Source organism: Netta rufina (genome assembly GCF_964035555.1).
Source record: "Netta rufina genome assembly, chromosome: 1".
In the NCBI taxonomy this organism is placed as follows: domain Eukaryota; kingdom Metazoa; phylum Chordata; class Aves; order Anseriformes; family Anatidae; genus Netta; species Netta rufina.
Window position 1 is genome coordinate 3,648,866 of NC_140123.1, and position 19,693 is coordinate 3,668,558.

Here is a 19,693-nt window from a genome sequence, read left to right on the forward strand (position 1 = left end):
CTACCACCAGGTGAACAGGAATTTGTAGAAGAAGTCGTGCGATTTGAAGCGAAAACCTTTCTCAGCAACGTGGGGCTGGAAGGATATCTTGTACCCTTTGGCTTCAACATCCATCTGAATGCAGTCCAGCAGATCAGAGATGCTCGGTGCTGCTTTCCAGGGGCCAAACTTCACCACGGATTTTTTGTCCATGTCCAAACTGTTCAAGGCATCCTGGCACCTGGCCGCGTCCTCCTCCGTTCGGACAACGCAGACGATGACGCCGGAGCAGCGGGACGCCACCGCCTCTGCCCTGGCGATGCGGATCATCAGTTCGATGTTCTCACTGTAGTTGGGCACGCGGGCCAGGAACTGCTTCCTCGCCACGAGCTCCCCGAAAATCTGCGGGGAGTCCTCCAGCTGCTTGATCAGGGGCTCGATGTCGTAGAACAAGGCCTCCTTGTAGACGTCCTGGACGCACTGGGTGGGCACTTGGTTGCTGCGCAAGTACTCCAGGATGTATTTGAAATAGGTGCCCGGCCTGTCGATGAAGAACCTTCCTTCTGAGTCTCGCCTGAGTTTGGGTTGGCCGGTGAACATCTCTGCCAGCTTGGAGCCGGGGTGTTTCTTTAGGGTGCTCAGCGTCGTCGTGTACAGCTCCCCCCCGACGTTCAGCTCCACGATGGGTGATAGCTGCGGGTGGCACAAGGGAACAAAAACCCCACACGCGTTACCCCTCAGTGGCTGTCAGCATAAAAGCATCAGGGAAAAGGAGAAAAAAGAAATACAATTGCAGCTGGAAATTGGAATGGCAGCGTAAAGAGCAGGATGAACCCTTGTCCCGAGGGGGACAGATGGGAATGTCCTCATCATTTGTTTCTAAATTTAGGATATTTATGCTTGGTCCACATAACCAGAGCGGCAGAGACTTGGACATTTCTAAATGGGTTAGTCCTCACCACATCTCTGGGACACAGCAGAGTCATTTTACCCATAGGAAAGACAGACAAGAAGAGTCCTGGGGAAGCTGTCAGTGGTTTTGGGGTTTAATGTCGATCTCCTAAATCCCACATGAGCATTATCCCTGCTTTCAGGGCCCTCACCCTCCTGTCGCTGCACTGCAGAGGGGCGAGGACACATCTCAAAGCCGTGCAGCTCCGTTCCTCTCACCTGAGGTAATGTTTTCTCTTCAAAAGCAAAACTCAAGCTTTTTGAAACCTTAGACATGGTGGGACTGGCTTTCAGCTGTCTGGGGGGTCTGTTACAAACCCTGAAGCAGGACGCCAACATCCAGCATGTCTGAGGTGGAGCACAGAATCTTTTTACCTCAGTATCTGCGTGTGGTGGCATTAGATGGGACGTAAAGAGGATAATTCGTGCAGCTGAGGTGGATTGAAGAAGGAAGAAGGCAAAGTTTGGATTTTGATTGGTGTTTCTTTTAGTTCACTGTCTGAAACGTCAGGTGAGGCCTGCCCAGAGCGCGGGACCTGGCGTCACTTCTGACCTTGCTGAAGAACTTTTAGCAGCCTCCCTTTGGGTTTTTTTAGCGCTTGGTCGAGCGAGACGAGGAAGAAATGAGGCACTTCTTTCCTCTCACAACGTCACTCCTGTGACAAATCACTCCCAGGACCACGCCTGCCATTGGGACGGAGCGAGTCAACAACCAGCCCTCCTCTTTCTTGGATCCGACCACGCAGGGATCTGCCCCAGTGCCTCCAGTCACATGCTGGAAGTGAAGCGTGCCAGCCAGAGCTGGCAAAAGGAGGGGACAGGAACAGACAACTCATGGCTGAGGGAAACCTCGTCTTTAAAACAGCAGCAAGCCGTGAGGTCCAGCAGAAATGAGCTCACAGCTTAGGCAAGCCAGGGAAATGATAGGAGATGCTGGCCAAAGACCCAGCTGGAGTATTGCTTTGCCCCAGCGATGGGGGCTTCGTCTCAAGGGCAAGCATCTGCGACAGGGCCAAGAGAAGAGAAAACGATTCTCTGAGAGTATCTAGTGATTTCTACCCGCTAAAGAGCATGCCCCAAAGCTGTTCCTCCAGTAAAACCTCTAAGTTAGGAAATCTGCCATTACTCCAAGTGATAACAACAGCTTTCCCCAGCAGGGTTCATTATCAGGAGGGTCTCATGTTTTTGAGCCCTTCCTCCTTTTTCAGGCGGCAGGCTGAGTGTTTCCTAATGTTTGCCACTCATACAAATGGAAAATGTAGTCTTTGTTAATACAGTAGCCTGACTAACAACCCGCATAGCACACTTTTACTTTAGGGATCCAGCAAATCGAGGTTAACATCAAATATCAAATTAATTCCACCACTTGCCAAAAGAGAAAAATAACCACCTAGGCTGTTTGCTGCTGCCTTGTATGCTTGCGAGGGATGTGGCCCTTCTGTAAGCAAAGCAGAATGCTCTTCGTCACCACACATCTGGCAAGCCCTGGTGTCTTTGAAGTAGCAGATGGGGGACAAAAAACCCTATAATGAAGCCCAGGGGGGATGCTGTGATCCCAGAGGAGAGAGCTGTGTCCCCGAGCCCGTACCTTACTCACCGTGTGCAGGTTGCCGGTGACCTGCTTCCCGAGGGGCTTGTGCTCTGACGAAATGCTCATCTCCCCGAGACCCACGGTGGTAAGAAGGCAGGCAGTGGCTCGTCGACACCACAAAACCTGATACTTTCTGCTCAGCTCCTGCCCCGCACGCTGGATGGCCCTTCCAGCCCTCCTTCACTCGGTTTTACTTCGCTGGGTCGCTCTTTTTACCTAATCTGCTGCCCCAGAAGCTCCAGTTTTGGCCCTAACACAGCCTCGGGACAGGTTGCAGGTCCAGCCAGAGGGGAGGGAACAGCGTGAAAGCGGAAGCATTTGCTCGTTAGCTTTCTGGCAATCAGCGGGGAGCGGGCTGGACTCGGGCTGGCTGCCAGTGCACACCTCCTGTAACTCTACCTGCGCCGTCACTAGGAGCACAACGATCCTTTCCAGAGAAGGAACACCTCTGGGGAGCCCCACAACCCATGCCTGAGCTGGATTGAAACCAAATCAATATTTTTACCACTTTTTGTCCCCCATTTTTTTTTTTTTTTTGCCCCAAACCATCTCACTGATGCCGCTATCGTATCCGACGCCACCGTCGGCTCGGGGTGCCTACCATCTGGCCCAGGCGGTGTTATTTCCCTCGTTGCCAATACAAACCCCGGCTGCTGAGTAATTTGTGCAGGGTAAACAGGACCAAACCCGAATCTCTGCTGGAGCCTGAACCATTCTTTGCAATCGGGCCGGAAAGATTTGGTCGGTATCTTTTTTGCGCGGCGCGTTGGTTTCAGATATCCCGTGCTCAGTAAAGATCAGAAGTGGGAAACACCACAGGGCGCGTGGCGGTGGGGCTGTTTCTCACAGAACTGAAACACCCACGAGGAAATCTGTTCATTCCTTTTCTTTTTTTAAAAAAAATCAGAGTGTTTCGGGGTCCCCTATTGCTTACAGATTTGTCCTGAGGCCACTCATTGCTTCTGTGTCTTTGTTTCATTATTGGCCAAACTGGACGTGGTTGTCCAAAGCAAAGAGGAGTTTTTGCTGGAGATGGATAAAAACGTGCAGGCTTTGGGGCACACGAGGCTTCCTCAGGTCTCTCAGCTTCTGTTTCAGCTTGCCTCTTTTTTTCCAGCTTTGTCCATCAGTCTAATAAAAGGCTTCATCTCCTCTACCCGCTCACCTTTACAACAAATCCAGTCCTCATTTGAGGCTCCATCAAAGCTGGACCCAGATGCTGAAGAGCAGTAGAAGGGGCTGCTTCGTGCAACACCTTGCCTGGAAGATTTCCCTGTGCCAGAATCGAGGGTGGCTGATGAGAGAAGAGACAACAAACCTTCAGGGCCACAACACAGATCCTCGCCAGCTCAGCAAGAGGAATTAGCTGACATCCTAGAATCAGCATTTTGAGATGTTTGGCTGGAGGTCACCGTGTATGTGGAAAAACTGATTGTTTTTATTCGTGCTTCTTCTGGGACTTTTTAATCCCGCCAGCTGCACGACTTGCTTGAAGATGGCATTTTTCAGTCCTGCTATGCAAATTACTCCCACTTGGATATTTTTTTGTTCTCCTTTTTGGTGAGGATTCACTTTAAACTGCCAAAGTCATCCGATCTAAAAAGGGTCCTGATTGAAAAACTTTCTCGCAGCCCAAACCCTTGGCACATCGCTGCTTACCCACGGGGATTTGGTGCCTTTTTTTGGCGGTCACACCAAATCCTTCGTGGATTACTGGGACCACCCATCAGATCCGCTTGCTGTCCCAGTCGAGGAAGGTTTTGCAGGGCAGCATCTGACTGCATCCAAGCCCCCTGAGCCTGCACTAAGTGGAAACAGGCGCTCGTGTCCCTCCTTTTACCCCACGGTCACAGCAACGCCGGGGAAAGCGGTGGCTGGAGAGCAAGCACTGAAAGGCAGAAATGGGATCTCAGTGCTCCATGCTGCTGGTAAAACACAGCCCAGGCTGGTTTAATTCCATTCTTCCCTCGGGAAAGAAGTAAAAAGCCAACAGGGTGAATGTCTCCGTAGCCTGGAGTGACCAGGGTTTTGGGATTCCCACAACCAGCAGCCCCACTGTAGCTCCACTGCTGCTCCACATCCCTTGGGAGGCTTTGGCCACCACCGTACTGTTTCAGTGGGGTTAGCGGGGTTTCTCCCTTTGAGGGATGGATTTGGCTTTGGATTGAGCTGGAATTTCCACCCAGGATCTCTGTTGGGCTTTTGCGATGGTTGCACTGAGCTGGGAAGAGAAAACCTGGAAGTTTGATGGATTTGGGGGCACCACTGTGTAGAGCTTAGTGAGAAGCTCTGAGGGTCGTAGATCCCTTCCTGTCCTCAAAGGGAAGGTCGCCAACAGCTATCACATTTCTTCTGTAGACACTTCAAAAGTAGATCTCCCACCGTCCCCAGCTTTCGAATGGCAGAAGAACATCTCCAGGACTCCAAGAGGCCGTCCTTGCATTGCCTGAAAGGATTACCCTGTACACAAGCGACCACAAAAGTAATAAAAAAAATTAATTGAGCGACAAAAATAATCATAATAAATAACTTGGTGTCTGCCGAGGAATGAGCAACTTGACAATGGCTTCGTGGGGAATAAATACGTGGTTCTGAAAACTGTATAAATAGGCACGCAGCAATGAGCTGGAACAGCTCTGTGCTCGTTCGTACATCGGATTGGAAAGCAGTGTTGCCTGTGCAAGAATTTTTTAACAGATTTATTTCGTTAACACATCCAGCGGGCAGCTTCTGTTACGGAGAATTAGGTCGACGGCATTCCTATCTGGGTTTTATACCCCTCTGCAAGTAAATATCCGAGGGGAAAAAAAATAATAATGGAACGATTACGGAAAGCAGCTGTGAAAACAGAGAGGGAAATGAGAAGCTTGGACACGGGGAAGCAGCTTGGAAGCAGCTCTGAGCGGCTCCTGCTGGCCTTGGGTTCCCTTTTGCCTGGTGTAGAAGTCACTCGAGGAGATAAAGGCACTTTGCTCTGTGTAGGAGGTGCTCCAGGGCTGATCTCCACCCCTCGTGTCATGTTGGAGTCATCAACTGGTGCAGAGGCCACCTCAAGAACCTGATTTCCACGACCTACCTGCTCCAGGGCATCTCAGGGAAGGAGATTTCCATGGAAAGCTGGGGACAGGACAAGGGGGAATGGGCTAAAGTTGCACCAGGGGAGGTTTAGGTTGGATATTAGGAAGAACTTCTTCACCAAAAGGGTTGTGAGGTGTTGGGATGGGCTGCCCAGGGAGGTGGTGGAGTCACCATCCCTGGAGGGCTTCAAAAGACATTGAGATGTTGAACTCAGTGACGTGGTTCAGTGGAGGAGTGGTTAGGGTTAGGTCAGAGGTTGGACTGGGTGATCGTGGAGGGCTCTCCCAACCTAGACGATTCTGTGAAAGAGCCAGGCAATGGGACACCAGGACTGGGGACACCTCCAGCCTCGTGGAACAAGGCACGGCGTGGCCGAAAAGCAAAACCAGCAGCAGTTTGCTCCGGGTTCTGCTGCGAAATAGCTCCAGGGCCGCCGGGCAGCTCCAGGAGCCGCTCCTAAATCAAACAGCCGGGCGCTGAGCAAACACCAGCAACACTTCCAGCCCTTTATCTCCTCCACCCACCTTTGCGTGCCTGGGGAATGTGAGGAGGTGCCTGAGGTGGCTTTGGAAAGTCCCCAAGATGCCATTGAAAGCAGCTGGTTGCTTAATTGCCTGGTTGCTGTTAATGCAGCCCGGTTCCTCGCCTGTTTTAATCTGTGAGAGTGGAATAAAAGAGGTAATTTTTCGTTTTAATAGCTGGTGAAAACCTGCCTGGCTATGGCGTGAGCAAAAATAATTCATTCCCTTGAGGAATAATGTGAGACATGGGGAGGGAAGGGAGGGGAAGGGAAGGGAAGGGAAGGGAAGGGAAGGGAAGGGAAGGGAAGGGAAGGGAAGGGAAGGGAAGGGAAGGGAAGGGAAGGGAAGGGAAGGGAAGGGAAGGAGGAAGGGAAGGGAAGGGAAGGGAAGGGAAGGGAAGGGAAGGGAAGGGAAGGGAAGGGAAGGGAAGGGAAGGGAAGGGAAAGCACCAGCCCGTATAAAACACACATTCACACTTGCTTGAGGCTTTGCATTTTATTTCAGACCACCCTTGGGTTACATCATCAGAGACCGGTGGGGAGGTGGTTTAGACACACGCAAAAATAAAATAACATAAAATAAAATAAAAGCCTTGCTTCAAAGTTGCAGATGCCTTATACAGAGCCATAACACGGAACGCTTGCTTCTGCCCTGCTGCAGGGAAATTTCACCTCCAGGGCACGGAGGTGAGACGAAGCCGGCGGGATCGGCCGCGGGGCAGCTTGGCCGGTCCAGGCGGCGCCCGGCGAGCCGACGGCCGAGCTCGGCGCTGGTCACGGAGGACGTTCCTCGGTGGGACTTGGCGCAGGAGAAAAGCTGCCGCTGGGCTGTGGACGTCAGAGCACCCTGCGGGGAAAACGGAGGTGGTTTGGGTTGGAAAGACCTCATCCTTGGTTGAATTTCGTCCAAAATTAGGGTTGGCGTTGCAGTTCAGGGCATCTTTTCTGTACGCGTGCGCTGTCAGAGCTCTGTTGGGTGCTGAGCCCGTGGTTGGGGTTGGGTACAGGGGCCAAGGGGACTGAGGGATTGAAGTCCCACCAGCCCAGAGCCTGGCTTTGTTTTCCAGGAGGATTGAGGTAGCTGATGGCACATCTCATTTAGACATCTGGAGACCCAAAAGGGCCAATTTACCCCCCGAAAAATTAATCCTATGGTTTTCCTCCGAGAGGAAGGAGAAGCAGCTGGGGCACTGGTATCTGGCAGCTCCTGGAGGCCAAAACTCAGGGTCCTCCAAGCAACCGGCCCCTTCCTCCCTGAAGATGCTTTGGGATATTTGGAGTCTGCCCAGAGGGAGCCAGACATTGCCTAAACTGCAAGCTGGGGGGTTTGGGGACAACTTGGAGCTCGCTGAGTGACCTTTGTCCAGCGGCACAGCCCGGTGCCAGTTGGCAACTGGGAAGGACAAACACTGGAGGAGCTGTTGAGCAACAAAAGGCTCAAAACGACGGCTCAAAACTCCTGGGGTTTGGGGGAGTGATGCAAACGCTGGGAGGGCGCCCAGCTGATGGGGCAAGGAGACGACACTGTGCCACCCCTTGGCCGGCTCCTCCTCGGGCTCCGCGTCTCCCCAAACTCTTACCTCGGAGGCTGGCGGGGGGGTGCAGGCTCACGAGCTGGACTGATCGTCGCTGAGGTTGATCTGCTCCAGGATCTGGCTGTACCTGCGGGTCAGGGCTTTGGTGTTTTTGGTCAGGTCGGTGAGGACCTGCTGCAGGCCGTTCACGTGGTGGGACAGGCGCTCCTCCAGGTTGCCCTCGGCTCCGTCATCCGGGGACACCTCGGCATCACCCTCGGCGTCCCCGCTGGAGCCGGGGTCGGTGACGGAGGCCAGGCCTCGCTCCACCACGGGCTTGATGGCCTTGAGGAGCTGGTAGCGCTCGTACAGGTCTGTGGGGCCGCCCTCGGGGGCCTCCCCATCCCGTTCCTGCTGCGGGAAGACCCCTCGCAGCAGGCTGGGGAACATCACCTCCTGCTCCATCTTCTGGGTGGCCGAGAAGTACTGCTCCATGGCCTCAGCACTTCTCCTGCTGCTCCCCGTGTGTCCCACAGGGGCTTTTTATGCTCTGCTCTCCTCTCCTCCCCTCTGTTTCCTCCTCCCCTGGCCCGGCTGGGCTCCAGCCCCATGTCCCTGGCTGTGCCCTTAGCCCCATTTGGCCCCGGTGCCGCCGTGTCCCCGGGTGCCCAGTGAGCAGGGTGGCTCTCGGGCAGCTTCGTGCTGCTTTTTGGGGTGGGTTCGGTTGGGATTCGGTGGCACTGGTGACAGCAGGACACAAGGCAGGGGGCTGGAAGTCTTTGGTCCAGCACTGCGGGTTGTCCCCTGTGTTCCTTCTCGTGTCTGTATGCTCAGCTCACCCATTTTGGGATCAGTTCCTGGTATAAGGCAGAGAACCCAACGCTGCAGTCCTTTTGGGGTAAATCTCTGCGAGCAGCGGCAACAGGGGCTGTTGCAGCATCCCCTGCCGTGGTGGAGGGGGCCTGATGCCCCGTGGGGTGCTGCCCAGGGACCTTTGGAGCTGGTGGCAGGTCACAGCCCCTGCCTGGAACATCTTGGGGCCCTTATCAGTCACGTTCATCAGCGGTGCTGAGCTCTCCGGATGCCCTGACAGGACCCTGCCCGGGGCACCGGGAGCTTCTCCAGCCAAAATCCTGAGCCAGGAGCATCGCCTGAGCTGGGCTCAGCCTTCCTCGCTCTGCTGCCACCTCCTCCCCCGGCCTCCTGCTCCGGGTGGGTGAATGACCGCGGGGACATCCCCACCCCAAGCACCCCGCGTGGCTCCTGGGGTCGGGCACCTGCGGGTCCACGGGGTGCTGGCGGGTCCAAGGCTGGTTCTGCCCAGTTTCCCCTCACCGAGCTCCAGGAGATGTTTCTCAGCCCACCTCCCCCGCCTGTCCGGGTCCCTCTGTATGGCAGCACGCCCCCCTGGTGGATCTCCCACTCCCCACAGGACTTTTTTCCCCAAATTTAGTCTTTTTTTCCCCAGATCTCATTGCCACAGGACAGCTTCGGTGCCTCCCCGCGTCACCACCCCATGGTCGGGGATCAGACAGAAACCCACAAGTGTGCCAGGACAAAGGGGTGCGTGGGACATGGATCCGTCCCAAATTTAGGGGATTTCTCCATGGGGGTGCCACGCAGGCACCTCCTTGCTCACCTGTAAGGGCTGGAGGTGACCCCGCTGAATCCCCATTCTGCTGCTTCTGTCACCCTCACCCTGCCCCATAGCCCATGGCTCCTGCATAGGGCTGCTGCCTGCCTGCTCCCTCCCAGCTCCTGCCTGGTTTCCAGCCTCCTTATGGGGTCAGCCCTATGTATGGGGTCAGCCCTCGTTCTGGGGTCAGCCCTCCGTATGGGGTCAGCCTTCCTCATGGTGTCAGCCCTTCCTATGGGGTCAGCCCTCCTCATGGGGTCATCCCTCCTTGTGGGGTCAACCTTCCTCATGGGGTCAGCCCTCCTTATGGGGTCAGCCCTCCTTATGGGGTCAACCCTCCTTGTGGGGTAATCCCTCCTCATGGGGTCATCCCTCCTTGTGGGGTAATCCCTCCTCATGGGGTCATCCCTCCTTGTGGGGTCAACCTTCCTCAGGGGGTCAGCCCTCCTTATGGGGTCATCCCTCCTTACAGGGTCATCCCTCCTCATGGGGTCATCCCTCCTTTGGGGTCAGCCATACTCGTGGGGTCATCCCTCCTTCTGGGGTCAGCCTTCTTCATGGGGTAATCCCTCCTTCTGGGGTCAGCCCTTCTTATGGGGTCACCTCCAGTAGAGCAGAGCCCATGCCATGGTGGTGAGTGCCTGATCTGCTGTGGGGTGCTCCAGGGACCTTTGGGGCTTGGGGCAGGTCACAGCCCCTTCTGGGTGCCCCCCATCCTCCCAAATCCCTCTCATGGGGTCACCTCCCCTTGACAAAACCATCTTTCCCCCCTTGCAGAGGTGGCTCCTGCCTCTCCCCAGCACACGCTGAGCCTCACGCCGGCTCCCACGGCCCCAAAACCCAAAGTGTCCCCTCCCAGCTCCCTGGGGCCCCTCTCCGGGGCCACTTGTCCCAGCCGCAGGTGCTGGGGCTGCAGACGGACCCCGCTGCGAGGTCGGGACCCCACTTGTCCCCGTGTCCCACAACACCACAAGCACGCGGCCGCTTCGGAAGAGTCCTTTTATTAGCAAAGAGGGGGGCAAAGGCCCGCGCGGCTCCAGGTACCAGCTGGAACCAGCTCCGCAGAGCTCGGGGCGAGAGCGCGAGGCCGCCGCCTGCCCCCACCACCGCTTCTGCTGCTGCTGCTGCTGCTGCTGCTGCTGCTGGTCGCCAATCGAGAGGAGGGCGCGAGGCGGGCGGCTCCGTGGCGGCCCCGGAGGGCGGCGAGGGCTCTGGCGCTGAGGATCCGGCCCCACGGCGTTCCCCGCGGGTCCTGGCGCTGGAGGTGGAGGAGCGGGGCTGGGGGAAGAGGCAGAGACGCCGCGTGATGCCCGGCGCCTCTCCTGCGCGCCCGGGCTCCGCCAGCACCTCCCCGGGGTCTCCCCCCATCCCAGGCTCCGTCCCCCAGCCCTCGCTCACCTGGAGCCCGCGGCGGCTTCACCAGCTGGGCTGCCCGTCGCCGGGGCTGATCTGCTCCAGGATCTGGCTGTACCTGCGCGTCAGGGCCGTGGTGTCCCTGGCCAGGTGGCTGAGGACCTGCTGCAAGCCGGCCAGGTGGTGGGACAGGCGCTCCTCCAGGTTGCCCTCGGCTCCGTCGGCCGGGGACGCCTCGGCGTCGTCCTCGGTGTCCCCGCTGCCGCCGGGGTCGGTGACGGAGGCCAGGCCTCGCTCCACCACGGGCTTGATGGCCTTGAGGAGCTGGTAGCGCTCGTACAGGTCTGTGGGGCCGCCCTCGGGGGCCTCCCCGTCCCGCTCCTGCTGCGGGAAGACCCCTCGCAGCAGGCTGGGGAACATCACCTCCTGCTCCATCTTCTGGGTGGCCGACAAGTACTGCTCCATGGCCTCAGCGCTTCTCCTGCTGCTCCCCGTGTGTCCCGCAGAGGCTTTTTATGGGGCCGGGCACAGCCCTGCTCCATGCCCCTCTCCTCCCCTCTGCTCCCTGGGCACTGTGGGGCTGGGCTGGGCTCCAGCCCCATGTCCCTGGCTCTGCCCGCGCGTGGCCTTGGCCCCAGCTGGCCCCCGGTGTCGCCGTGTCCCCAGGGTGCCCAGGCAAAAGGCCGGGCTGCCAGGGAGTGTGGCAACCAGCTCCTATTTTGGGATCGGCCGCCGGGTCCTTTGGCCCTTTGGCAGCCCTCGCCGGTAGCAGCTCTTCCCCGCATGCACACCGTGGGACGCTCGGCCCCACGTGCTCTCACGCCAGGGCCCCGTGGCTGCCCCCACCTCTTCCCCTAAACAGACCTAAACGTGCCCCTAAAGGACCAGGAGACCCCAAGGCACAGGACCCCGAGTGGCTGCTGGGGTCGGGCCACAAAAATATTGAGCAGAGTGGGCACAAAGGAGCCCACAGGGCCTCACGGGATGCACCCAGGGGTGCTGAGGGAGCTGGCAGGTGGCGATGCAACAAGGGGAAGTCGTGCCTGAGCTACCCGAGACGCTGATAAAAGGAAATCACCAGCTTGATGGGAGAGGGGGGAGCAGCGGATTTTGTCTCCCTGGACTTCAATAGGGCTTTGACACTGTCCCCGTAACATCCCCATGGAGTCGCTGCTGAAGTAGGGGAAGGGGGAGAGGCCAGCGAGGGGGTTCGAAAAGTGCCCGAATGGCTGCACCCAGAGAGGGGTGGGCAGGGGAGCAAAGTCCTGCTGGAAAATGGACACACGTGGAGCACCCCGTGGGCAGTACGGACCCAGCCGTGTTTGACAACTTCAGTAAGGAGCCAGGCGGCCCCACAGATTGCAGCCTCAGCAAGTTTGCTGATGCCATGGCACGGGGAGGAGTGGCAGGTCGGGCACAGGGCCACACAGCCATCCAGGAGGAGGTGGCCAGGCCGGGGAGGTGGGCTGAGAAACATCTCCTGGAGCTCAGTGAGGAGAAGGACAAAGCCCTGGCACCACAGGGACCCGCCACTGCCCGACCCCAGCAGCCACTCGGGGTCCTGTGCTTTGGGATCTCCAGCCCCTGGTCCTTTAGGGGCACGTTTGGGTCCGTTTAGGGGAAGAGGTGGGGGCAGCCACGGGGCCCCGGCGTGAGGGCGTGTGGGGCCGAGCATCCCACGGTGTGCATGCGGGGCAGAGCTGCTACCGGTGAGGGCTGCCAAAGGGCCAAAGGACCCCGTGGCCGATCCCAAAATAGGAGCTGGTTGCCACACTCCCTGGCAGCCCGGCCTTTGGCCCTATTGCAAGCGCCAGGCGCCGCCGCCGGGCGTGCTCCCGGTGGGATCTCAGCAGAACTTCAGCCCTGCTCTGATCTTGGCCTTTTCCATGTCCCCTGCGAGCAGCACCCCCAGCATGTGGGGACGGACACGCTGCGGTGCCGGGGACCACCCTTGGGTTGCTGAGTCCCCATCGGCTGCCCTGAGCCCCACAGCAGCCCAGGAGGACAACACTTGGCCCCGGGGTGGGGAGCAGGAGGTGGTGTCCCCCCGTGTGTCCCCCTGTGTCTTGGCTGCCTCAGGGCCTTGCTCAACACCCGTGGCCCCAACGGGATGGGGGGGACAGGCGGGGACAGGCACGGGGGCAGAGGGAACGTCCCCCTGGGTGGCAGCAGCACCGCTGGGGCTGGGGGGAGCAGAGCCAGGGATACAGCACGGCCACCGAGCCCCAGCCAAAGCCACCCCAGCGGCAGTGACACCCCCAGACTCCCGAGTGGCCTTGGTGGGATGGGAAATCTTCAGGCGGAGGCCGCACGGCACCTCCCCTCCTCGCCACCCGGCTCCCTGGGCACCTTGGGGACACGGCGGCACCGGGGGCCAGCTGGGGCCAAGGCCACGCGCGGGCAGAGCCAGGGACATGGGGCTGGAGCCCAGCCCAGCCAGGGGAGGAGGAAGCAGAGGGGAGGAGAGGGGAGCGGAGCAGGGCCGAGCCCGGCCCCATAAAAAGCCTCTGTGGGACACACGGGGAGCAGCAGGAGAAGCGCTGAGGCCATGGAGCAGTACTTGTCGGCCACCCAGAAGATGGAGCAGGAGGTGATGTTCCCCAGCCTGCTGCGAGGGGTCTTCCCGCAGCAGGAGCGGGACGGGGAGGCCCCCGAGGGCGGCCCCACAGACCTGTACGAGCGCTACCAGCTCCTCAAGGCCATCAAGCCCGTGGTGGAGCGAGGCCTGGCCTCCGTCACCGACCCCGGCGGCAGCGGGGACACCGAGGACGACGCCGAGGCGTCCCCGGCCGACGGAGCCGAGGGCAACCTGGAGGAGCGCCTGTCCCACCACCTGGCCGGCTTGCAGCAGGTCCTCAGCCACCTGGCCAGGGACACCACGGCCCTGACGCGCAGGTACAGCCAGATCCTGGAGCAGATCAGCCCCGGCGACGGGCAGCCCAGCTGGTGAAGCCGCCGCGGGCTCCAGGTGAGCGAGGGCTGGGGGACGGAGCCCGGGGTGGGGGGAGACCCCGGGGAGGTGCTGGCGGAGCCCGGGCGCGCGGGAGAGGCGCCGGGCATCACGCGGCGTCTCTGCCTCTTCCCCCAGCCCCGCTCCTCCACCTCCAGCGCCAGGACCCGCGGGGAACGCCGTGGGGCCGGATCCTCAGCGCCAGAGCCCTCGCCGCCCTCCGGGGCCGCCACGGAGCCGCCCGCCTCGCGCCCTCCTCTCGATTGGCGACCAGCAGCAGCAGCAGCAGCAGCAGCAGCAGCAGAAGCGGTGGTGGGGGCAGGCGGCGGCCTCGCGCTCTCGCCCCGAGCTCTGCGGAGCTGGTTCCAGCTGGTACCTGGAGCCGCGTGGGCCTTTGCCCCTCTCTTTGCTAATAAAAGGACTCTTCCGAAGCGGCCGCGTGCTTGTGGTGTTGTGGGACACGGGGACAAGCGGGGTCCGTCTGCAGCCCCGGCACCTGCAGCTGGGACAAGTGGCCCCGGAGAGGGGCCCCAGGGAGCTGGGAGGGGACACTTTGGGTTTTGGGGCCGTGGGAGCCGGCGTGAGGCTCAGCGTGTGCTGGGGAGAGGCAGGAGCCACCTCTGCAAGGGGGGAAAGATGGTTTTGTCAAGGGGAGGTGACCCCATGGGAGGGATTTGGGAGGATGGGGGGACACCCAGAAGGGGCTGTGACCTGCCCCGAGCTCCAAAGGTCCCTGGCAAGGCTGCACCTGCAGTATTTTCTTCCACCTTCTTGTATTTCCAAACCTAAATGTTTAAATACATCTGGAAATACTCCCACCTCCAGACGTGCTGAGCACCCCGCAGTGAAATTCGGGAGAGCTGCGGGTTCTCAGCACGTCTGGAACACGTTCGGGGTCAACGTGCTGACTTAGGATCCACAAAGCAGGGCAGAAAGATTGAATCCTGACCACCAGGCAAAGAAAAACCAACATAAGAACGCAAAATATATTGAGATAATGTAACATAAGAATAAAACACTAAATACTCTGTGTTTAATCCTAACATTTATTCAGTGAAAATGAAGGATAGCTCTTTACCCAGGCCATGAGCAGCCTGCAGGAGTTCTCAGGATGGAATTGGGAGGATGCTTTGTGAGACACAGGCTTGTAGCTGCTGAGAAAATCCTCAGCGGATTGGAATGAAGTCCTCCAGGAGCTCTCCGATTCTCTTCTTTCCTGCAAGGGGCAAGGAGATGGTTTAGGACACCCCCTACTCAACATCTGACATCGATTTTAAAGATTTAAATACTTGAGTCATCATTTTTTCCTGTTCAGAAGGTTACCAAGCCACCAAAAACCTCTCTCTTGCTACCAGCTAGCTTGCTGCACAAACCCAGCACGCGGTTTCTTTTCCAAGGGGCAGAAGTGCAGAGCCCACTTCTGCAACGCCTCCTTACGTCTGCAGCCGCCCGCTGACACAGCGCGATGCCATCATCATCCAACGGGCAGCCAGCTGGCTGTGCTTCACGAGAAAACAAACAATTCTGCCCTCAGCTGTGCTGTCGTATCGCTGGGTTCAGCCAAGTACGTTCAGTGAAACTTTTATTTACCGAGACATTTTTTGTGATTTCTGATATTCGTTACGTTGTTGGATTTTCATTTACTGGCACAATTTTGGTCCATTTGCTTATTTCGGTTTGGCTCTGCCATTTTTATACTGAAATAAGTTATTAAGAGGAAGAGTTGGTCATCAGCTTAAAAAAATATCTGCTTTCAGATGCTAACTGCTGACTGCTGCTACAATTTATACCGTGAAAAAGCATCAAAAGCATTTTGAGTTGTCAAAAAAGAACCTGCAAGCAGCACATCGACGTCTTGTTATATTTATATGTTTGTTTATTAACCTAAATGCTACGGCAGGCTGAGGTCTTTCCCAAAATACCAACCTGCTGTCTTAAAGTCCTCCGGGTGGTGCCTGACGTACTCGAACATTTCGCGGTCCTTCTTGGCGTGCACGTACTGGGTGCGCTTGGCGAGGAAGTAGCCAGCGAACCAGCCCACGGTGGTGAGGAGAACCTGGCGGTGAACACCTGCAAGGGGAAAAGAAAAGGCCAAAAGGGGTGATCTGACATCGAGGACACAAAAAAAAGAAATAAAAAAAAGATCCCTCGCTTCAGATTGTCCCCAAATCCCCCTCCAAAATCTCAGAGTCGCCCCAAATCCCCCCCCACGCCTGTCACCTCAGGGTTCCCCCCCAGTTCCCTGAATTCCCCTCAAATCCTCTCCATATCCCTCAGAGTTCCCCCAAATCTTCCCCATTACACCTCAGAGTCCTCCTAAATCCCTCTCCACATCCCCTCAGAATCTCCCCAAACCCTGCCATACCCCTCAGAATCCCAAATCCCTCCCCAAGGCCCTTCAGAATCCCTGCCAAACCACTCAACCCCTCAGAATCCCCCCAAATCCCTCCCCATATCCTCCCCATTACCCCTCAGAGTCCTACTAAACCCCTCACCACATCCCCTCAGAATCTCCCCAAATCCTGCCCAACCCATCAGAATCCCCCCAGACCCTCCCCATTACCCCTCCAAATCCCTCCCCATTACCCCTGAGTCCCCCCAGAACCTCATTACCCCTCAGAATCCCCCCAAATCCCTCACCATATCCTTCAGACACCCTTCAAATCCTCCCATTACCCCTCAGAGACCTCCAAACCCCTCACCACATCCCCTCAGAATTTCCCCAAATCCCTCTCCAACCCCTCAGAGTCCTCCCAAATCCATCCCCAACCCCTCAAAGCCCCTCTTCGATCCTCCCCATTACCCCTCAGTCCCCAAAATACCTCCCCATTACCCCTCAGACCCCCCTCAAATCCTCCCTATTATCCTCAGTCCTCCTAAACTCCTTACCACATACCCTCAGAATCCCCCCAAATCCCTCCCCATTACCCCACAGAATCCCCCCTAGATCCTCCCCATTACCCCAGTCCTCTCAAATCCCTCCCCATTGCCCCTCACTGCCCCCAAATCCCCCCCATTACCCCTCAAGATCCCTCCAAATCTCTCTCCATATCCCTCAGACACCCCTCAAATCCCTCAGAGACCTCCTAAACCCCTCACCACATCCCCTCAGAATCCCCCCAAATCCCTCCCCAACCCTTCAGACCCCCCATAGATCCTCCCTATTACCCCTGAGTCCTCCTAAACCCCTTCACATCCCCTCAGAATCCTCCCCAAAGTCCTCCCCAACCCCTGAAAGCCCCCCTTAAATCCTCTCCATTACCCCTCAGACCCCCCAAATCCCTCCCCATTACCCCACAGGATCCCCCCAAATCCCTCCCTAACTCCTCAAAATCTCCCTTAGATCCTCCCCATTACCCCTGAGTCCCCAAACCCCTCCATTACCCCACAGAATCCCCCTTAGATCCTTGCCATTATCCCTCAGTCCTACCAAATCCCTTCCTATTACCTCTCAGACCACCCAAAGTCCCCCTCAGATCCTCCCCATTACCCCCCAGAATCCCCCCAAATCCCTCCCCATATCCCTCAGACACCCCTCAAATCCCTCAGAGACCTCCTAAACCCCTCACCACATCCCCACAGAATCCCCCCAAATCCCCCCAACCCCTCAGAGTCCCCTCTAAATCCTCCCCCATTACCCCTCAGCCCCCCAAATCCTTCCCCAACCCCTCAAAGCCCCCCTTAGATCCTCCCCATTCCCCCTCAGAGTCCCACCTAGGTCCTCCCCATTACCCCTCAGACCCCCAAATCCATCCCCATTACCCCTATATCCTCCCCATTCCCCCTCAGACCCCCCCAAATCCCTCCCCATTCCCCCTCAGACCCCCCAAATCCCTCCCCATTCCCCCTCAGATCCCCCAAATCTCTCCCCTTTACCCCACAGAATTCCCCCAAATCCCTCCACAACCCCTCAAAGCCCCCCCTAGATTCTCCCCATTACCCCTCAGTTCTCCCAAATCCCTCCTCATTACCCCACAGAATCCCCCCAAATCCCTCCCCAACCCCTCAGAGCCCCCCCTAGGTCCTCCCCATTCCCCCTCAGACCCCCAAATCCATCCCCATTACCTCTCAGAATCGCCCCCAAATCCCTCCCCTTTACCTCACAGAAATCCCCCAAATCCCTCCCCAACTCCTCAAAGCCTCCCCTAAATCCCTCCCCATTACCCCCAGGATCCCCCCAAATCACTCCCCACTTCCCTACAGAATCCCCCCAAATTCCTCCCCATTACACCTCAGAGCCCCCCAAATCCCTCCCCTTTACCCCACAGAATCCCCCCAACCCCTCAGAGTCCCCCCTAAATCCTCCCCATTATCCCTCAGCCCCCCAAATCCCTCCCCAACCCCTCAAAGCCCCCCTTAAATCCTCCCCATTACCCTTCAGAGTCCCCCCTAGGTCCTCTCCGTTCCCCCTCAGACCCCCAAATCCCTCCCCATTGCCCCTCAGACCCTTCCCATTACCTCTCAGACCCCCAAATCCCTCCCTATTCCCCCTCTGTCCCCCCAAATCCCTCCCCATTACCTCTCAGACCCCCAAATCCCTCCCCATTACCCCACAGAATCCCCCCAAATCCCTCCCCAACCCCTCAAAGCCCCCCTTAAATCCTCCCCATTCACCCTCAGAGTCCCCCCAGGTCCTCCCCATTCCCCCTCAGACCCCCAAATCCCTCCCTATTCCCCCTCAGTCCCCCCAAATCCCTCCCCATTACCTCATAGAATCCCTCCAAATCCCCCCAACCCCTCAGAATTCCCCCTAAATCGTCCCCATTCCCCCTCAGCCCCCCAAATCCCTCCCCATTCCCCCAGACCCTCCAAATCCCTCCCCATTCCCCCAAACCCAGCCTGTCCCCCCCAACCCCTCACTCCCCCTTCCCCAACGCCCCCAACCCACCCCCCCCTCACCTCCCCTCACCCTCCCAAACCCCAAACCCACCCCAAACCCCAAACCAACCCCAAAACCCCACACCCCAGCCCCTTCCCCCGTCCCCTACCCGCCGTGAGGAGGGGCCGCTGGCTGAAGCCGTTGGCCAGCAGTGCCGCCATCCAGCCGATGCCTCCCAGCCACGCCGACATCTTGTTCAACAGCGGTGGCGGCGGCAGCCCCCGCGCCTCCTCAGGGCCGGCCGCCATGGCGCCCGGGCCGCCCAAGGTGACCGCCCGCCTCCCTGCGCCTCCGCCAGCCCCTCCGCCGAGCCCGCCCGCCCCTCACGCGGGTTCCGCCGCCTTCCTTCCTCACTCTTCACTTCGATTTTGAACGAAAATCGGTGTTTTTAACGCGAACGCCCTCCCCTAAATGCTCCCCCCCCCCCCCCAAGCGGGGTGGTGGTAACGGGGCTGAGCCCTCTTGTGGTGGTCGAGGAGGGGGCGCGGCGGCTGTGAGGTTTTTGCAGCTTTTGGAGGCCTGAGTTTTGGTTAAACTGCATCGAAACCACTTCGTTTTGAGAATTCTTTCTGCAAAACAAATAAATATTAATATGACAGCGCGACCCAGAATGATTTCTTTTAATGAATCTGAAATTACCTTAAGTCACCTGCAAGAGTGATAGCCATACAACAACATAACCATAAAAAAATAGCCAAACACGTCACAACTTCCCCATCTAACCCTATTTATTATTTAGTCTGTCCCCGCAAGGAGGATGTTTGGGTATCAATGTCCCATAGCAGGGTGCTGGAGGTGGCACGGGAGCCCCCTCAAAGCAGGGAGCTGGGGGTCAGCCTCTGCTCACAGGTAACTGGTGATGGGATTTATAGGGAGTGGCCTCAAGAAATTATGCAAAAGTAATGACAACTGCAGTCAAGAAAGCTGAAAAGGAGCTTGTCATCTGTGAAGAGTTTTATCAGTACCTTGTGTTTACACAGATTTCCTAAAATCCTACTCCAAGCACCCCTATTGCCACAGCAACCCCTCTAACTGCTACCTGCTTTCCTACCTGAGCCACACATTACTTAAACATCCAAAATATTCAGAGTGTAGCCATTTAATCAAGAATCCCCTCTAAAGGGGACCTCATTCTTTGACAGGGTTGAGGTCCAAAAACAGCTCAGAAGATCCATCCCCTCTGCCCTCCCCCACAGAATCCCTCCCCATTTTCGGGTGTGACATCGCTGGGTCCCAAAACAT

The 19,693-nt window shown here is 57.6% G+C and overlaps 5 protein-coding genes across 5 annotated transcripts; 1 reads left to right on the forward strand and 4 right to left on the reverse strand.

Annotated features, from left to right (window-relative positions):
- KCTD14 (potassium channel tetramerization domain containing 14) lies at positions 1-2,641 on the reverse strand (the record flags this gene model as incomplete). The annotated part of the gene is made up of 2 exons (XM_084286417.1): positions 2,528-2,641; positions 1-672 (listed from the first exon to the last, which is right to left on the reverse strand). Exons 1-2 carry the CDS (start codon positions 2,585-2,587, stop codon positions 1-3), a joined length of 732 nt encoding a protein of 243 aa, XP_084142543.1. The 5' UTR covers positions 2,588-2,641.
- A 4,186-nt stretch (positions 2,642-6,827) lies between these two features.
- Positions 6,828-8,128, reverse strand: LOC311213500 (mid1-interacting protein 1A-like; the record flags this gene model as incomplete). Its single annotated transcript, XM_084293539.1, has 2 exons — positions 6,828-6,966; positions 7,700-8,128. The coding sequence occupies one exon, from the start codon at positions 8,126-8,128 to the stop codon at positions 7,727-7,729; it is 402 nt and encodes a 133-aa protein (XP_084149665.1). The 3' UTR covers positions 6,828-6,966; positions 7,700-7,726.
- Positions 8,129-10,348: 2,220 nt separating this feature from the next.
- Positions 10,349-11,087, reverse strand: LOC311210396 (mid1-interacting protein 1-B-like; the record flags this gene model as incomplete). Its single annotated transcript, XM_084288305.1, has 2 exons — positions 10,349-10,547; positions 10,668-11,087. The coding sequence occupies one exon, from the start codon at positions 11,085-11,087 to the stop codon at positions 10,686-10,688; it is 402 nt and encodes a 133-aa protein (XP_084144431.1). The 3' UTR covers positions 10,349-10,547; positions 10,668-10,685.
- A 2,083-nt stretch (positions 11,088-13,170) lies between these two features.
- LOC311207489 (mid1-interacting protein 1-B-like) lies at positions 13,171-13,909 on the forward strand (the record flags this gene model as incomplete). The annotated part of the gene is made up of 2 exons (XM_084283549.1): positions 13,171-13,590; positions 13,711-13,909. The coding sequence occupies one exon, from the start codon at positions 13,171-13,173 to the stop codon at positions 13,570-13,572; it is 402 nt and encodes a 133-aa protein (XP_084139675.1). The 3' UTR covers positions 13,573-13,590; positions 13,711-13,909.
- A 689-nt stretch (positions 13,910-14,598) lies between these two features.
- On the reverse strand, positions 14,599-18,771 carry NDUFC2 (NADH:ubiquinone oxidoreductase subunit C2). The gene is made up of 3 exons (XM_084290569.1): positions 18,561-18,771; positions 15,499-15,642; positions 14,599-14,788 (listed from the first exon to the last, which is right to left on the reverse strand). Exons 1-3 carry the CDS (start codon positions 18,697-18,699, stop codon positions 14,739-14,741), a joined length of 333 nt encoding a protein of 110 aa, XP_084146695.1. The 5' UTR covers positions 18,700-18,771; the 3' UTR covers positions 14,599-14,738.
- Positions 18,772-19,693: the final 922 nt, after the last annotated feature.

What these genes read in the sequence shown, in the direction of transcription:
- NDUFC2 (XM_084290569.1), bottom strand. Translation starts at nt 18,699, where the DNA reads ATGGCGGCCGGCCCTGAGGAGGCGCGGGGGCTGCCGCCGCCACCGCTG. An exon ending in GCGGCCCCTCCTCACGGCGG is followed by an intron (nt 15,643 to 18,560) that starts GTAGGGGACGGG and finishes TTCCCCTTGCAG; the next exon opens with GTGTTCACCGCCAGGTTCTC. An exon ending in GGAGGACTTTAAGACAGCAG is followed by an intron (nt 14,789 to 15,498) that starts GTTGGTATTTTG and finishes TGCCCCTTGCAG; the next exon opens with GAAAGAAGAGAATCGGAGAG.